Here is a 17853-nt window from a genome sequence, read left to right on the forward strand (position 1 = left end):
TTCTTTGGCTTAATTTTACTGTTGTTGGCGTTAGGTTTTTTTTTCTTTTTTTTTCTGAATGAAAAAAAAACCCGCGAGTAGTATGCGTCCTGTTTCTTGGGTTTTTTCTCCATTTTTTTTTTTGTTCGATCCTCAGTCGATGATCAGATGAGAAATCTTTAAATTCTCGCAAAAAGTTATATCTACCGTCGTTGACTGAAGAATATTTTAGGAACATTTAATATTACAACTATCTTGTTTTCAACTTTAAGTGTAACAAGTAATCAGAATGTCAACCATGTAAACAGTACTCGTCTTTAAATCCTCCCGTCAACGGACTGCAAAACAAGTTTCACAAAGGAATTTCATATTTTCCCGCGTTCTCACGGAATTCGAGCCTGCGCAAAATGGAAACTAATTTCGTCCAATCGGATCCTAATAAAAGCAGGTTGGTCGACGGGTAATGTGATAATTGCAAATGGTGAACTTTGAACTGAAGAGCAAAGACGGGTTAGAACTCTTCAAAATATAAGCCGAGTATTCGAGGACTCTTGGTAATTGCGCGATCAAAATTTTCCAGTTAAAACTCTTCTCGTTTGGGTTAGGGCCCGCCCGGGCTCTCTCGGCCCACGAGTGCGGAGAAATGTCGTTACGAACGGCAGCGCAACGTCTCCTGCAAAATGGTCGTGTGCTTCTCCGTTCAGTACGCAATCCACAATATTACACGCAAGGCAACAAAATACACGTTGTGGTAGTAGGTAAGAGCCCGTTGTCATCTACCCGTGACTATCATACTCAAATCGACTCGACACATCAATCGGATCAGTCCAGTACCAATTCGCTGGCAATCCTCACAAGTAACCATGTCACTATCATTAGGTTATCCCATGCAACGTAACGGCGCATTATAGGTATGTCGCACTTGGAATGTATATATGTAAATACTGCATTCATTTGAAACGTCATTTCCAACCTCAGGGCTGGTACGAATCGTTGTTTTAATTTTTTTTTTTCAGTCAAATAATCACTCGAGGCACCTTCGTTGTTGCGATTAAACGCATTTTCAAGTTTCGGTAAAATTTATATACTCTGCAATTTACATGTGATTATATATTCTTAATGCGACTGATGCTCATTAAAATGTTAGATTTTACTTGTGCTTCAATTAAGTGTAGAGTGTATTCCCATTGTTTTATTCCATACTTTCCACTTGAAACATCATTTTATGCAAGAGCGTAGGAATAAAGTACTTTGACGTTAAGAATGACACAAAGAATCACAGAATAAAATTTTTTTCTACTCTGCAACCATAATCTAATAAACATTTCACCGCCATTAAATTAAATTTTTTTTATTTTCTTGCCAAATTATGACTAGTGTATTTTACAATTCTTGATTTAGGTAAGACCCAGGGCCAGCTGCCCACGGGTGGTAATGTCTCTGCTGCAGGGAGACACCTCGGATTCCTGGGACTCCAAGCTCGGCGAATATTTGTTGACAATGTTTTGAAGCGAGTGACCAATAGTCTCGCAGGAGATTTACGGCGTCGTGCAGCGAAGCGTTTATTATTTGGAGATTCAAGACCATTCTTTGCTCTTGTTGGCGTATCGCTCGCATCTGGTACAGGAATACTTACGAAAGATGACGAGCTGGAAGGTGTTTGCTGGGAAATCAGAGTATGTATACTTACAGATTACTTTTCGGAACATGAAAATTACATTGCTGAAAGAAAAAAAATTTCATTTTTTGAAACACAACTTTATTGAATATTTTATAGTATTATTGAGAGCAAAAAATAAACCCTTAACTAAAGCTTCACTAGACATGGTGATGTCATCTACAAATGGCTCTTATCCAAATTTCAGTTTATTTGTGATTATTATTCACACTTTATGTTGTTCATAAATATATCATTTTGCCAAGTTCAAACTTATCTGACTTTTGAAACTATTTTGTAAATGGGATTTTGGATAGTCACATGTGAGTTGAACGTTATTTTAACACACTTGTTTTTGTAAAATCTTACCATAATGAATGATTGTGAAAATTTTTAAGCCAGAAAAAGAAAGGCTCGATATTGAGACGAAATTTTTTTAAAATAAAAACCAAGCCTAAATCTTCTGAAAATCGTCTATAGGCTGTAATAAATTTAACATGTTATGTAATCAACTGTTACCTCATTCATAGGAGGCTGTGTCCAAGGTACAATGGAACACTCCAAAGAACGACCAGAATTACGAAGCAACGACGATTGAAGACAAGCCAGTTGATTTAAAGGATTTTGTAATTGGACCAGCAATAGCCAAAGGATGCTCAGCAGTTGTTTACGCCACTCGTCCGATTGACCCTGAAGAGAAACAGGACTCTCAAATTACTGTTGATACCATTAATAAGGATCTGTCTAGCTTTCCATTAGCTATTAAAATGATGTTTAACTACGATGCAGAGTCTAATGCAACAGCTATTTTAAGGGCCATGTACAGAGAGACTGTACCAGCTAGAAAACATTGTCAGAATGAAGAGCTGGCTTTGTGGGAACAAAAAATGGCTGACAACAAAAGAGTTCTTCCTCCACATCCAAACATCGTCGCTATGTATTGTGTTTTTGCCGATAGAGTTCCTGATTTACCTGGATCGTCGAAAATGTATCCTGATGCTCTTCCAGCTAGGATTAACCCGAACGGCTCTGGAAGGAATATGAGTCTCTTTTTGCTGATGAAAAGGTATTTCGTATTCCGTATTTGTATCTTGTAAAATTATAAATAAGAGAAACTACTTGGAAAATCTATACCTGGAATTTTATGTGTCATATTCCATGTTATCTAACATCGAAATGAAATATCAATATAGTGTATTGATTTCCAATGACAATACCGATATTGTATTTCAGGTATGATGTCAGCTTGAAACAATATATGGTGGGCAGAGAATTAAACGTTCGAAAATCGATATTGCTGTTAGCACAACTATTGGAAGGGATTGTTCATATGTGCTCAGCAGGTATTGCACACAGGTAAGGGATATTCAGTGTTGGATTACGTTTTTCATTCAGTTTAGATGAGTAGGTATTTCTTATATCATGTGTGTTATTATACGAATGGATACCTCAATGTTCGTTCACCAAAAAAAAAAATAACGTGAATTCTTCATGCTGCTTCTAATTTACATTTTGAACTGCTAAAAATATGATATACATGATGTACATTTACTAATACAGTGAAATTTTTAAATACAGGGATCTCAAAAGTGACAATATTCTTCTGGACCTTTCGGAAGAGCGTGATAATTGCCCGTCATTGGTAATAACTGATTTTGGATGCTGCTTGGCAGACAAAACTCATGGTCTCTACTTGCCATATAGTTCTCACGATATTGACAAAGGAGGAAACAGTGCACTGATGGCTCCAGAGATCGTCAATGCTGAACCAGGACCATTCACTAGCTTAAATTATACAAAAGCTGATCTGTGGGCCGCAGGGGCTATTGCATACGAAATATTTGGTCAGAAGAATCCATTTTATGGAGAAAAAGGACAAAAACCATTGCTGATGAACCACAGCTACGTAGAGTCGGAATTGCCGCCACTTCCAGAAGTGATACCACCTGTTATTGTGGCGTTGATTAAGAATATGCTCAACACAAGCATGTACAAGGTATTTGTTTTGTCGAGAGAAAGGAGTTTTTTCAAAAATTTTCTAAAACTAATATCACTTTCATTTCCGTTACAGAGAAATAGCCCCGATACGGCGGCAACCATTATAGAACTCTTTCTGTGGGCACCAAGTTCTTGGTTACGTAGTGACAGTAAATTACCGTCAAGTAATGAGGTAAGAGTTGTTCTGCTTTTTGAACTTCAAATTTCACGTGTTGATATACTGTAGTTTTTATTATTATCATTTTTTTGTTCAAGATTCTTCAATGGCTTTTGTGTCTCACGACCAAAGTTCTTTGCGAGGGGCGAAAAGTTACTGATTCTACATCTAATCAATTTTCTCAGAAAATCAACGAAGATCTCGTTTCCAATCGTGAGTATACTCGGCAAATGTCTACGCGATCATGTGGACGTCGCACAATGCCCGAGTATCAATTGATAGCCAGCTTTTTAAGTAGGGTTTCGCTGATAAATGTCAGGGACGCGTTGAAGTGGATTCATAACCACACTTAAACTCTAGTATTATTGGAAGGAAACAAGAGATGATTCTTAGATTATTGTATACTGATGCATTGATAGAACGTGATATGCTGGTAGAGTTCAGTATATGTGCTTTATCTCTTGAAGTTCGATAAATTTTATTTATTTATTCAATAGTCTTGAAAACTTTACAAAAATGTTGGTCTGGGAATCATATTGCTATTGGGTATACCTAACGTGGTTAAACGCTGTCGCACTACAACGCAATCCTTACGTTGAGGGAAAAAAGGCGAAAATGAATTTCTACGTTATTTCTACTATTCATCTTACTGTACATAAATTTTCTGACTTGAGGAAGAATATTTTTCCTTCTTTTCTGTAACTGCGCGAAGCACAAAAAAATGGCACTGTAGAATAATGTTATGTCAGTCTCCCCTTTGTGGTGAAAGTGCCTTTGAAAAGGATGTAGAGATAATATCAGCTTGATTTTTGAACTTATTACCTTGTTTTTCAAGTTTTATTCTACTTATATCATTGTTAATCTACAAAAAGTATGTTGAATACGTGAAAGAAATAAGGTTCCTTGAATAAACAATTTGTCTTATTATAAAATTGAACACTGAGAATTTTGTCGTACTGGCAGATATGGATGAAAGTGTCAAGATACTGCGGAACTGCTTTGCGATACACATGATTGTATCGAGATAAGTAAGAGGTTGTTGAAATATTGAGCTCGTGACGAATTACGTAATATCATTTATTCGAGCTTGGTTAATATATCTCATCGAAATACTAGTCGAATGTTGATACAGAGTATATTTCTCTAAATTGTCACGTTCTAAAATCTAGCTTTAAGGGAAATTATATTGAATTGGCTGTTATTATTTCATTGTATTGATGAAAACTTGTATATGAGATGTAAATATCCATTTGCAATTGAACTGGAATCCAAATAGAGAATACAACATACGTGGAAAGTGCTCTTATGTATCTGTTTCATAATTATTGTACAAAGTATACAACAGTGCTAACAACACATTCAATGACCATATAATTTGAGACTGCAGAAAACTGTCTTGAAGAATATCCTGCATATTTGTATCTCGCGTGTATTGAATCTAACGATTATAATTTATTTTTCTTTTTTATATCTAGTGGATGAACTGGCTTTCCACATCTCTGCATTGCAAATTTCATATCTTCAATGTTTAAACCCTTTGTTTGGGCCAAGTCTTCCAAGTATATGAGGTAATCTTCAAAACTAATGGCACGTTTGTGGAATTTAAAAAAGCACAATCCAGTGTCAGTCGTTGTGACTTTATTCATATCAAGAATTTTAGCCGAGGCTAGCCATTTATCGCTTTGTGAAAGCGGCAGCAATTTCTCGCTTTTTGAATTGGAAAGTGGGTCCATTCGACAGTATGCTAAAAAAATGTCATTGCTTTTATCACTATAAAACAATGTGTGAAAGCAACTGTAATTTAGTGGTAATATGAAAGGAAGAGTCAATATTGATTGATTACCTGCAAACATGACATCCAAAGGCACTTCTTCTACTTCCTCAGTTACTCTTAGTTCTTGCATTCGCTTCTTCACACTAAAAATTCGATTTTTTCAGTGAATATCGAACTAGATTGTGTCTCATGAACCGCAAATAACATCACTTGAAGTATGTATCAAATAGAGTTTCGTCCATTGATATGACAGACATACTTCATGGAATAGTAACAAAACATTTAAGTCCGAAATTGATTCTTTTTTATCGAAATAGACTGGGAGTGACAACGTGTCAGATAAACCATTAACTTGCAAAGAAAAGAATTACTAGTCATAATGTCAGAACATGTAACATTTGATGTATATCGTAACATGATAATAAGCACTCCACCTTCGAAAGCTTCTCGCACTATCAATGTTGGCCCATGTGAGGAAAGAGAAATCGCATCAGAAAACAGCACAGAGATAACAAATCAATGCACTGACGATACAATTTGTGCAAATTGTCCCGGTTGTGCAAAAAGCGATTTTACTGTTCCCTGGAAACATGAGCATTCTCCTTATTTATATAATGATCGCAATTATGCGATATTACCGGATATCCCGAAACGTTTAAAGGATGTGAAAGGAGAAATAATAATGAATAGTCTATTTTTCTCATGCTTCTGTGAAAAATGGTATAACGGTACACGGAGATTGATCTTGCAGGGGTCTGATTTGGTTCCAAGAATTGGGTAACTATATGTATAGTGAATGTTAATTGATATTGTCTGAAGCATTGAAAGTTTTGATTCATCAGTCAATGCAGGGAACACTTGACAGTAAAAAACTTACAAACAATCAAATAAAATTTAGGAGACGCTTTCAAGATTGGGATGTGCCATATCTAATGGTATTCTTACGTGCCAATACAGACGTCGTTTCTCTTAATTTAGCATACAACAACATTCACTGTGCTGGCTTTATCAACCTGGTCGATTACATTATTGTAAATATAGAATTGACCCATTACTTGACAGAATGTAAAATAAAAAAATTTCACTTATATTCAATTCTAAAATATGCAGGCATATAAGCACATACTAGGACTTAATGTGCAAAATAACAATATTGCTGCACCAGGTATCAACCATTTATGTCAGGATGGTGATAAGATTCCACTGAAAACCCTTAGACTTAATGGGAACAAGTTTGGAGTTGAGGTACTAGGATTAGGATGCAAATTGCATAACGTTTTAAATTTTTAGAAAAATTTTATCTCATGGAATGTTTTCAGAGTGCAAAGAAAGTAGCTTTGATGTTACTGAAGAATTCCTGCTTGAGATATTTAGATGTGGCTGAAGTTGATCAGACTGCTTCGAGTCTGGTTTATTTCACAACTGTGATGAGATGGGACCAGGAGGAATGCAATAAGACGCTTAAAATATTAGATCTTAGCAGACCAAACCCTGGTTACATGTATATTTTCGACAGTACTCACTTTGCCAGCGTTATCGGATGCATGTTGCGGGTAACACAATAAATTATACTGCAAAATTAATTTTCATATAAACGCTGTGATATATGGGAGTTCCGCTGGAGTTCCATTTCAGTTTTAACTCATTATACAACGTGAAGTAGTTCATGTGATCGATGCTATTGATTTGATCGGTGTGTAAAGCTGAAAATAACTGGTATTAATATTCATTGGTTCCTCATGAAAATCAATGCAAAGAATCTTGAATGCAGAACTCCTGTTAAATATATTGAGATATATCATAGTTATATTATTGTACTCTTGGTAAATTTGTTCTCAATTTCTAAATGTATTCAGTTCAATAGGTGTTTAGTGGAGTTGCATTTACAAAAATTTAATTTTTCCTGCCATGACATCGAGATAATGTTAGAGGACTTCAAATACAACGAAACATTGCAATTGCTTGACTTGTGCAATAATAATATAGGAGATCACGGAATGGAGCATCTTGGGAACTGGTTGAAGACAAAACCGTCGATCAGTGGTTTGTGGCTTGCTCACAACATCATCACTAGTCAAGGTGCTAGGTAACTGCTTTCCTTATCAATACAGTTATAAATTGAGTCTATATTTCTCAGTATTAATTCGTTCCATTTATTTTAATTAATCGCATTCAGCGCGCTAAGTCTTGGCATGCCATTTTCAAAAATCAGAATGCTGGACCTTTCATACAACAGAATAACAGATGATGGTGCAGTGGATATACTCGACTCCATTAAAAAAAGTACGCGTTTATGGTATCTGAGAATGTTCGGTAATCCTTTGGGACATCATACAGCCAAGGTGAATCCCAGATGTGAGATTCAATTGTAATTCGTCTCCTGTGGACGAGGTAAAATCAAATTCATATGGTTTATAATTTCAGATTGTAGAACGAATGCTCGTATCTGGTGTATTAGTGCAAGAAAACATTGATATTAAGCCTTACAGGGTTGATCACGAATCGTATCTCGCTCACTATCCAAGTGATCATTATAAACAACGCTATTATGATGTTCCACGTTATTCTCATCCGCAACCGCTGCAGATACCTTATGTTGAGAACAAATTGTCTGGGAAAGCTGTGCCTAAAGTTCACTTTAAATACGTCGACCCTGTCCCCATTGAAGACAGAAGATATCCAGTACTTGCCGAACAAAATAATTTTAATATTTTTTTCATTCCGTCATTGTGCTGTCGATGATAGTCATTAGTGCATGTGTCGAGCAGCAGTGACTTGTTTTTTGAAGTTGCCAAATTTATCATAGGATGATATAATACTCATCAATTCAATATAAGTTGATAAAACCTATTGAAATAGATAAATAAGACCCACCCACTTGATTGCGTGTGTTGCGAGTGTGGAAACGATCAATTAATGAATTCCTTGGCCTCATCGAGTGTGGATATCATTCCCGAAGCTTGTACATGCAGTGTGTGTAAATATGAAATTGATTTGAGGAAACCGAGCACATATCAGTCGGACGTGACTATATTTCCGAGACCGTCTTGTTCATGCCACCCTGATGATTGCGCATGTTGTTATTGCCTGCCGTGCAAAGGTACCTTTGTCGCTCCAAAACTGTCCAATACCACGTATGTTAAATTTCTGTATTCTCATAGGCAAAAACGAAGATCTGCCAATGTCCGATCGTAATGAACATCCGATTACCTGTAACTGTTGTAAATGTGGCGCTCAAGATGTGGAATATGCTTCATCATCAATTTCAACAAAATCAAATGAGCTGCATGACTATCCGGATGGGATTGACCATTTGCAAAAAATTGCCTTGATCTTGGAGCGGGTTGACAGCGAAATGCAGGAGCACATACTCAGGTGGATCAACATGAGTGAAGATACTCTTAATTCAGATCTAGCGGCATTAGGTAAATACACTTCATCGGTGATATCAATACCCAAATGTATGGAAATGTGCTTAAAAACGTATCCGGAAGAATCATAGAAAATAAAACGACTACTTGACATTAAGTTCAATGTCTCACCACAGATGTTAAGAGGGGCAAAATACACGAAGAACAAGAAGCATCGGTATGTGATGTTCAAAGTCTGGTATCAAAATCAATGCCGACATCAACCTTTGAAACAATGTGTTTTGGAAACGATGAAGATTCGTGTTGCAATGACTGAAAATTGTACAATGACTAAATTCTCGGTAAATACCAAATTTATTAAAATTTATTTTTTTACATATTTTGAGAATATTTTGCCTACTATTTTTTAAATACATAAATTTTATAAAACTTAGATAGTATGTAAGGTAGTGTTATTTTTCTGGGTCAAATTGATCGGATTGCACCTGAGACGATTTGACGGTTGTCAAAGTCGCCCTTTTGCACTGCAGGTTCGTTATTTTCTCACAATTAGTCACAAAGTCAAACGCACTTTCATAATCTAAAACGATATCTTTCAGTTCTTGTAGCCGGGAAATTGCCTCCTTATGCACTTTGGTCGACTGTCGTTTGTATCTCAATGCCGTGATCATTTTATCAAGAACATAATGTAGCCATAAAATATTTGTGTACGGTTCAAACTTTTGCCAATCATTTCTGGAACGTTGTAAAATGTGCTTTATTGTAAGATCACCATGAAAAATTATTGGGAGATTTGAAACAAATCTGCAGGCATAAACACTTACCCAATCTTGTCTTGCATCATTCTATATATTTCAAACTGGTATTCTCCCTGGGCTGTAAATAGGGCAGGATCCAAAGCTAAATCATTGAATATACAACAGCCTTCGTAAGACATTCTCGACAGTGTGAAATCTATGATTGCGACCTGGAAGATAATATACATTACATTCATGTAGGATGTCGTTGAGGTAATTTCATTATTGATAAATGACTGTTTTATGTTATTTCAACTCCAAATACAATTCGGTGATCACTGTGAAATTTTATCAGAGAGTAAGTTATAATGCATTACCTGCATTCCTCTGGTGGGGTATGTATAAACTTTGTCATTGAGTTTGTAGGCGACTCGTGAGTCTTTGGTATGCGATATCAAAATATTACCCCAATGTAGATCTCTGTGTTCAAATTCCAGAGATTGTTCAGCAACTGCCAATGCCAATGCTGTCTGTAAACAAGTGGTAATTTTGTATTTTTACTATGTATATAAGAAATTAGCACAGTGACACTATTCACACATCCATTGGGTTACCTGTACAAATAATGCGTGGGATTCGACAGCTGATTGAAATACGAAAGCTTCCAGGTCCTGACCACCATGCCCAAGCTCTAATACTATATACAATTGATTTTCATCAAACATCGAAGGACAATCATTATCTGATCCTTTGTCATCGTCGTACGCTTTCCACAATTCGATTAACTTCTCAGGGTACTTTCCAATGATACATCTTATATTTTTTACCTCCACAAATCCATCAGTTTGATAGGTCTCGCCGTTTCGTAGATTGTGCAGTTCCCTAAAAATCAGTTTTATCAGTCGCATGATCATCAGTGTTAGGTAAAACAATAGTCTGGCAAATTGTTGCAAAAAATTTGATATGTGTCATCAATTGAAAAAGGGAACTCAACTACTAATGACAATGACACTTACTTTGCAATTACTATTTCTGATAAGATTTCATCAAATTTCTTCTGTCGTTCACCATTTACAAGTGCGTTCCCTTCGATTGGAATTATTTTTATGACAGATTTTCTTTTGTTATGGTCGTAAAGAAATACTTCTCCGTAGACACCTTCGCCAATTTTTCGACATCTCTTCATGTACCTGTTATTCAATTTCCAGGAGAAATGAAAATATCAAGATTAAAACGCACTCTAATTCTTGACAGATATTGATTTGAACAAAACAAGTTACTCACTCTTCAGGGAAAGATTCAGTGAAAGGCAAATAATCCTTTTGACAGCATCTTTGTAAAACGACATCTCTTGCGGTTCTGAGATTTTCATTTTCAATTGTTTCGATTTCCACAGCTTCGCACTGCACATTAGCAACTAGAGTCTTTCTATCAGCTGTGTAAAATCATAAAATGAATATAAATTTCTGGGTAACAAAAGTGAATAATATACGCTGACATTATTCATTTATAATCGATTTTCTAAATTTAAAAATAATATTAAGTATAAAAAAGTGAGCCTTACGATTGAAATTTGATCTTTGAGACAGTGTTTTTCTACTTTTACTAGCGGATATGCCATAAGCTTCAAGAAAGGATGTATCTTCAATATGACTCAGCTTCTTATTTTCAGGGACTACACGGATTGACATTCGCCGAATGAATCTGCTCGGACTAGCAGATCCAATACTTTGTACTTCTGTACATGTTGTTCTATCCGATATGGAAGTGCAATCGAGCGCCTTTGAGCGCTGCTCCGTTTCTTTGTCATCCTCATTTTTTCCCAGACAACTTTGAATCAGTCCTATGGTACACATTCAGATGATTTTTATTAGATATTGCTTTAAAATAGACTGCGTAAAATAAGTAATCTATAAGCATAAGGCCTTTGATGCCCAATATGCAAAACGAATAGAAAATATTTAAAAAGTTATATCAAAATAACTTCCAAGACTTCCAAATTGATCAAGACTCACCCATTTACCAGAAATTTAATTTCAAAATTTTTCAGAACGATCCAAGTATTTTTCTCTTTCCATGTTTCTTAAAAAAAATTAATACCGCGTTCCTTTCTTCACGTCTGATACGTTGTATATAAAAATATTTAAAAAAAAGTCCAAAATAGTATAGCATAAAATAGTAAAATTGTAATACTTATGGGTTAAGATTTTAAGTGATGGGATGATGTTTTTTAAAACAAAAAACAACCGCTAGGTTCTCCTTCAACCGCTAGGTAGTCAAAGAAGGGTTCTTTTCATACTTACTCTGTTGTTGCATATCGAGAATTGCCTGCACGCTATTTCGCCATTTTTTTCCTTTTCCAGTACTCAGTATGTCTAAGTCTGATTTATCTTGGATACTATTGAGTATGGACAAAGAGCGAGTCCATTCCTTTCCTGGCTTTAAAAACACCGACTGTCTACCAATTATTCCTGGTTCAGTCACATCCATTTTGGCATTAACACAATCAGAGTCTGATATACGAGTAGCATTTGGATTGAATGTGAAGTTACTTCTTTTAGAGTTTTGAGCTCGAGAATTTAAATTCTCGTTTTTATTGCAGGTACTTCTTGCATCTTCCATTTTCATGTGATTGGATTCATTAGAATCCCTTGTACGTGCTTGAAACATTTCATCCATCTCACGAACCACAGAAAGTTCTAAGCTGCAACTTTGTTTTTTGCTAGCAGCAACTTTTATAGGTTCTTTTAACTTTTCAATCAATACTAATGGCTGCAAGTTTTTTTTCAGATTTATATTTATTGGTTTTTTGAACAAGTCAGTTGTTTTGGCTTCATCAGGAGATTGTGCTTCTGCCTCAGTCTTGTGATCCTCTATCAAATTAGATACATTCATCAATAACGTTTCATCCGTCTCGCGAATCGCAGAAAGCCCTGAGCCCCAACTTTGCTTTTTGCTAGAAGCAACCTTTATAGGTTCCTTTAATTTTTCAATTAGTACCAATGGCTGCCAGTTTATTTTCAAATTTACATCCATTGGTTTGACAAACAAGTCAGTTGGTCTGGCTTCATAAGGAGATTGCACCCCTTCTTTAGTCTTGTAATTCTCTCTCGAATCAGATGCATTTATTGAGACCATACCAAATGACTCAATTAATTTTGTGTCATCGGTAGTCGGAACTGCAGCTGGTTCTTCATCAACTTGTGGCATGTTTTCTACTTCAAGTTTTAACAAACGTTTACGGCGTTGGCGCATGTTAATTCTACTAGATAATAAATTCAATCTTTCGCTCAGATCGATATCGGTCAGATTCAAAGATGGATTTTCTGTAGATTTTGATGCCTCGTTTGTATCCTCAGTTGACACACCTTCATCAAGTCGGGTTTCATTTGAACTTGTCACATGTTCAAGAGAATTTGATAATTCGTTACTCAATGTACTTTCTTTGTGTGGTTCATGTTCACTATTCGATATAGTACTCCATTCTGCGCTACTGTCATCATCGCTAATAGATGACTCCTGGGAGTCGGACATTGAAATATTCCCTGTATTTTCATTTGTATTGCTTGTTGTATGCTTACTATTGTCACCATCTGTTATAGTACTCCAAACCATATCACTAACGCTAGTATGTTTTTTGAAACTTACCAACGATTCAGATTCACTATCATTGTTTGACCTTATGCTCAAAGAATTAAAATTTTTAGTAGAATTTACAATGCTTTGCGAAATCTCTCGATTCGATAATGCAGTAGTTATGTTACTTGAACCCGTTTCATCATATACACTTGTATTATTTCTCTTGCCTTCAGCAATTCTGGATTGATTTTCACAATTTTGCAATGAAAATTCGCTACTTTCAATCTCAGGTATGACTTTACAATTACTGGAATCACGAATATCAACTGATTTGTTATGTTTGGAGTTACTTGGGGCTAGATTATTTGACATATTTACAACAGATATTTTTGCAGAAACATTTCTAAGTGCGTTAGGCAGATCTTGGGAAATGAGACCGTCTACACTACAAATAGTACTAGGTTTTGATGGAGATTGTAATTCTGAACATTTGATAGCACGATCTGTTACCATTTCAATTTTTGGTACACAATTTTCCGGATTTTCAGAATTATCTATAATTTCATATTCTGGGTATAAATCTGAACCTGGATTAGAATGGATTTTGGGGTCGTTAGAGTCATTAAAAAACTTCTTTTTCATAGTCATACTCAGTTTGAGCTGTCTTCCGCTGCGGGTAGTTATGATGCCAATGGGTGTCAGGTGCGCATGGGTATCCTTCGATTTCCCTGTAAATTCACTTGTGTTTTCATATTTATTTGTATTTTCAGAGATCATACCAGATCCAGTACTATGAGTACGATTATTTATATGATCTTCGTCAAGTTTAGGATTCGAATTTTCAGAATCCAATTTCAGAATCTCCAGAGATTCTTGAACTCGAGAAGTCGGAGAAAGTACTTGTGCTGATTTTGCACCGTGCGAAGAATCTTCATTGCTTACAGAATTTTTAACAAGTTTTTTTCGGACATCATTTTGTTCCCAATACTGATTGTCTGGTTTCAACAAATCATCTTCTTTATATGAAACATTGAGTTTTCTTCTTACATTTCCACTGCGTGCATTTACTCTTTGTACTCCTAAATCTTGTTCAACAATTTTACTATGCGTACGATTAGAATTCATAACTGAAAGTTCGTTGGTGTATTGTTGTCTTGGGAATTTTTCAATCCTCTGCCCCATATCACTGCCGAGAGTAATAGGCGAAAGACGATTCATTGATCTGTCAATTGTTACATATGCACTTATAGGTGTGCTGCACTTCAGATAGTATAACGAATGCTTTGTATCGCATTGCTTTAACGTATTCACAAGTTTTTTGTTTTCACAATCAGTAATTTCTATTGTACAAGGTTTGATACCGTCAGACTGTGGTTCAATGTTTGACGCAGTGTTTGAAATGCTTGTTTGAAACAGATCCTCAGATGCAAGTGTATTACAAGCTTCTGATGCTGCGGAAAATTTATTTTCATGCAACACAAGACCCTCTTTTGCTGAACAGTTGAGGAGTTCATAGGAACGAGGTTTGGAGACAAAATCTTTCTTCATTCTAACATGATACTCAGATATTGTCGAACTGCAAGGTTGGCGACTGATATTCGAAATGTTATTAGAATTATCCACTGCGTTTGTATATTCTGGAGTCCCACTTTTTTGTATTAAATGGGTTTGGATTTTCTTTTTGGCTGCTTTGCGGTTTAAAATTCTACGGTACTTATTAGAATCTGTAGAGTCACTTTCACTTGATTGTGATGTTGAATGTCGTTGAAAGTTCTCAACTTGTACTGATTTCAATGAATTTTTAACTGCAGCCTTATCTTGCATCTCATATGAAACGGTACTGGTTAAAAGATTTTCCTTATTCTCGTCTATGCCTTGCAGTTTTCCAACGCCATCGTCTTTAACTCTATTGTCACTTATTTCAAATTCAGGGAAGTCTTTTTGATCATTTGGTAATGTGTCATCGTAATTAAGGACCTTCAAATTTCTTCGATCAGCATTAATCCTGTTCGATATTTTTTTTTTAGGTTTATTTTTCACCTTGTTAAGCTTGGCATTGTAACTTTGACTGATATTATTTTCGGTTAAAGATAAGTCTGAGATTGGCGTGATAGTACCCTTCATTCTCAACAGATAACTGTTTTTTTGGTTTTGTTTGTTTCTTGCTGTCCGATTACGTGTCTTTGGTTGCGGTACAAACCAATTTTCAGAGTTATTCAAAGTTGAGTCATTTGTTTGAACTGCAAGTTTTGCTTTAGCATTCGATGCGTTGATACGAGACTGTGCAGATACTTTTCTTTTGGCATTTCTTACCGTTTTGGACTTTTTTGTGCTTACATTAATCAAATCATGTTTCAGACGTTTTTTTACAATCACTTCGGTATCTTGATGCACTGCGCGAGATCGAATCAATTTACGCTTGACTCGTTTACCGGCTCCAGACACCGCAGGATCACCTTTCAGAGACAATTCGTACACATTTTTCCTCACAAATGATGACTCTTGCGGCGGTACATCACTGCTGATGTCTACAATTGAATTATACGAAACGGGTGGCGTTGGGAGTCTGAAATTCAAAGCATGAAATGTCAAACAAAATTTTCCATGAGTAGAAGTGCTCGCAGAATAGACAACATAATGCAACACTGATAATAAAAATTAACACTCACCTTGCGTTTTTGGCAATTCTATCAAAAGTGGTTTCAAAGTAAGCTGAGCTGAGTTCTTCGATGTCCACATCGTCAAGACTAAGAGCATGCTTGCTTTTTCTTGTTTTATTCAATGTCCTCTTACTGGAAAAATGAGGTTCTCGCGATGTTGTATGTGAATAACTAAATGACGATTGTGCACCTTTTTTCTTTTGATAAGTCCTCAAAGGCGGTTTGCGGATCATTTTGATTGTTATCTCACATGAGAAAGAATACAATTTTTTTTTATCCCCACTGATGAACTAAATTTCAATTTTATAAACTGACTCTCAGAGGTTATGATTAACTCTGCATCCGTTTGTTTATATCTTCGATTTCAAATTTACAAAGCCTCAGCGCGCCCTCTGGCATGAAGTTGGTTTTTCGAAGCAATGCATCTCGGTAACCGAGCCGTACTTACCATTACGAAATTAGTAAATATTATAGAACTTATTTACCAATCGAGTTACAGAAGCGGATTACGTCTATAATGCGAAATTGAATGAAAAAAACTTGCTTTCGTGATTCGCGAATTCGGCAAAGTATTATTTTTCATTAAATTCTACTGTCACGATTTCCATTTATTTGAAAACTTTTTTTTGTTCAACACGCCTAGCCGAATGTTATCCGACTCTCAGGCGTGAAACGCAGGTTCGATAGTTACGAATTAGGCGCACATGTAGGAGCATTTTTCAAATAATTCGTATTTTTTTATTACGAATTCCAACTAGGTTTTACTTGTTTAAAGTGTTATATTGTGCTACCTAGTGATTTTAAATCTACGCGATTGCTTCCTTTTTTTACGACAAGATATCATCATAGTTTTCATTCCAAGAGCCCTCAATTATCTTCCCACGAATGATTCATCCTGTTATAAATTGAACGCATATATTCTTTATTTGGTTTTCTTTAGGAAATGGTTTCACTACATGTTTCAACGAACTATTCTTCTATTCTTTCCTGTTCTCAATAGTATTCAGTAATAAATTTGTAATGTAGACATGAATATAAAGCATGTATCCTTCCAAGAAAGCCATAATAAATAGCACATATGCACATGCGGACGTATACAACCGGTATATCGGTATACTATACTCTCACAGCCGTATTTGAATATGATTAATTTTGATGCCGGATTCACCCACAATAATGTTGTAATATATTGCCTATTGTGGATCGGTAAAAACTTATACTGAAAATGAAAAGTTGAATTGTGTACCATCCATACACGTTTCTGGGATTCCCATGGCAACTTTCACTACGCTGTCGTAAAAAACCATGCAGGCGTATACAAACTTCAAATAACTATAACTTGAAAATGATTAAGACTCATAAAATAATTGGCCTACTATAATTAGATTTTCTAATGGTAATCGTATATGTATAGTCTAATACATGTACATATCGTTTAATTCATGTATAGCTCACAGGCCATACATAATTAAAGCGTCAATATCGATATGAAATTAATGTAAACACATTCTTTGTTTAAAAATTATATCATGTAATCTTCGATAAAGTCTTATTCTCGTAAGTGTACCCATCTAATTGCAAATGATTTTTCGTAACTGTTATATTTGGAGAGTATTAACGTAGTACGAAATGTGTGCTTCTTCCACTTCTTCTTTTTCCACCTCGTGGCTATATCCCATGAGGGTAAAATTGCGATTCCTGAAAAATCAAACTCTTCGAACGGCATGAATGCAAGAGATGTGAAATGCTGTGAATTCAGTAAAACTATAAATACGTGACGTCGTTGACGGGACGATTTAGAACCTAAATTGAGATTATGTTATTTTGGATGTCCCTGAACTGAATCCGACGCCGTAGGGATGGAAATTGGGATGTTTTACGTGAGTTTTATTGAAACGCAGCGTAGGAAGGGGCGGAAGATGGTCGGGAGGGGAGAAATAG

At 35.8% G+C, this 17853-nt stretch overlaps 3 protein-coding genes across 5 annotated transcripts; 2 read left to right on the top strand and 1 right to left on the bottom strand.

The window, feature by feature from the left end:
• Positions 1-442: 442 nt before the first annotated feature.
• On the top strand, positions 443-5097 carry LOC124410071 (serine/threonine-protein kinase Pink1, mitochondrial). 2 transcript variants are annotated; one of them, XM_046888190.1, is made up of 7 exons: positions 444-737; positions 1381-1655; positions 2167-2702; positions 2870-2992; positions 3215-3632; positions 3708-3806; positions 3890-5097. In XM_046888190.1, the coding sequence occupies exons 1-7, from the start codon at positions 623-625 to the stop codon at positions 4142-4144; spliced, it is 1821 nt and encodes a 606-aa protein (XP_046744146.1). In that variant the 5' UTR covers positions 444-622; the 3' UTR covers positions 4145-5097. The 2 variants fall into 2 exon arrangements, with proteins under 2 accessions (XP_046744147.1, XP_046744146.1); XM_046888191.1 differs by lacking the exon at positions 2870-2992 and having other exon boundaries at positions 443-737.
• A 2889-nt stretch (positions 5098-7986) lies between these two features.
• Positions 7987-11396, top strand: LOC124410073. The gene is made up of 4 exons (XM_046888192.1): positions 7987-8665; positions 8727-8990; positions 9113-9277; positions 11346-11396. The coding sequence occupies exons 1-3, from the start codon at positions 8482-8484 to the stop codon at positions 9250-9252; spliced, it is 588 nt and encodes a 195-aa protein (XP_046744148.1). The 5' UTR covers positions 7987-8481; the 3' UTR covers positions 9253-9277; positions 11346-11396.
• Positions 9284-16259, bottom strand: LOC124410070 (serine-rich adhesin for platelets). Of its 2 annotated transcripts, XM_046888189.1 has the most exons (10): positions 15922-16259; positions 12653-15818; positions 11977-12418; positions 11238-11516; positions 10958-11108; positions 10690-10863; positions 10288-10555; positions 10051-10203; positions 9761-9903; positions 9284-9671 (listed from the first exon to the last, which is right to left on the bottom strand). In XM_046888189.1, exons 1-10 carry the CDS (start codon positions 16143-16145, stop codon positions 9389-9391), a joined length of 5283 nt encoding a protein of 1760 aa, XP_046744145.1. In that variant the 5' UTR covers positions 16146-16259; the 3' UTR covers positions 9284-9388. The 2 variants fall into 2 exon arrangements, with proteins under 2 accessions (XP_046744145.1, XP_046744144.1); XM_046888188.1 differs by having other exon boundaries at positions 11977-15818.
• Between the last annotated feature and the right edge of the window lie 1594 nt (positions 16260-17853).

Source organism: Diprion similis, chromosome 8 (genome assembly GCF_021155765.1).
Source record: "Diprion similis isolate iyDipSimi1 chromosome 8, iyDipSimi1.1, whole genome shotgun sequence".
NCBI classification, from domain to species: Eukaryota; Metazoa; Arthropoda; class Insecta; order Hymenoptera; family Diprionidae; genus Diprion; species Diprion similis.

Bases quoted from the DNA above. Each gene is read 5' to 3' on its own strand.
- LOC124410071 (XM_046888190.1), top strand. From the start codon at position 623: ATGTCGTTACGAACGGCAGCGCAACGTCTCCTGCAAAATGGTCGTGTG. The intron at 2,993-3,214 runs GTAAGGGATATT...TTTTAAATACAG, and splicing joins TCAGCAGGTATTGCACACAG to GGATCTCAAAAGTGACAATA. The intron at 3,633-3,707 runs GTATTTGTTTTG...TTTCCGTTACAG, and splicing joins TCAACACAAGCATGTACAAG to AGAAATAGCCCCGATACGGC.
- LOC124410073 (XM_046888192.1), top strand. From the start codon at position 8,482: ATGAATTCCTTGGCCTCATCGAGTGTGGATATCATTCCCGAAGCTTGT. The intron at 8,666-8,726 runs GTACCTTTGTCG...GTATTCTCATAG, and splicing joins TTATTGCCTGCCGTGCAAAG to GCAAAAACGAAGATCTGCCA. The intron at 8,991-9,112 runs GTAAATACACTT...GTCTCACCACAG, and splicing joins TTCAGATCTAGCGGCATTAG to ATGTTAAGAGGGGCAAAATA.
- LOC124410070 (XM_046888188.1), bottom strand. From the start codon at position 16,145: ATGATCCGCAAACCGCCTTTGAGGACTTATCAAAAGAAAAAAGGTGCA. The intron at 11,109-11,237 runs GTAAGGCTCACT...GATTTTACACAG, and splicing joins TCAAAGATCAAATTTCAATC to CTGATAGAAAGACTCTAGTT. The intron at 10,204-10,287 runs GTAACCCAATGG...ACTTGTTTACAG, and splicing joins CCCACGCATTATTTGTACAG to ACAGCATTGGCATTGGCAGT.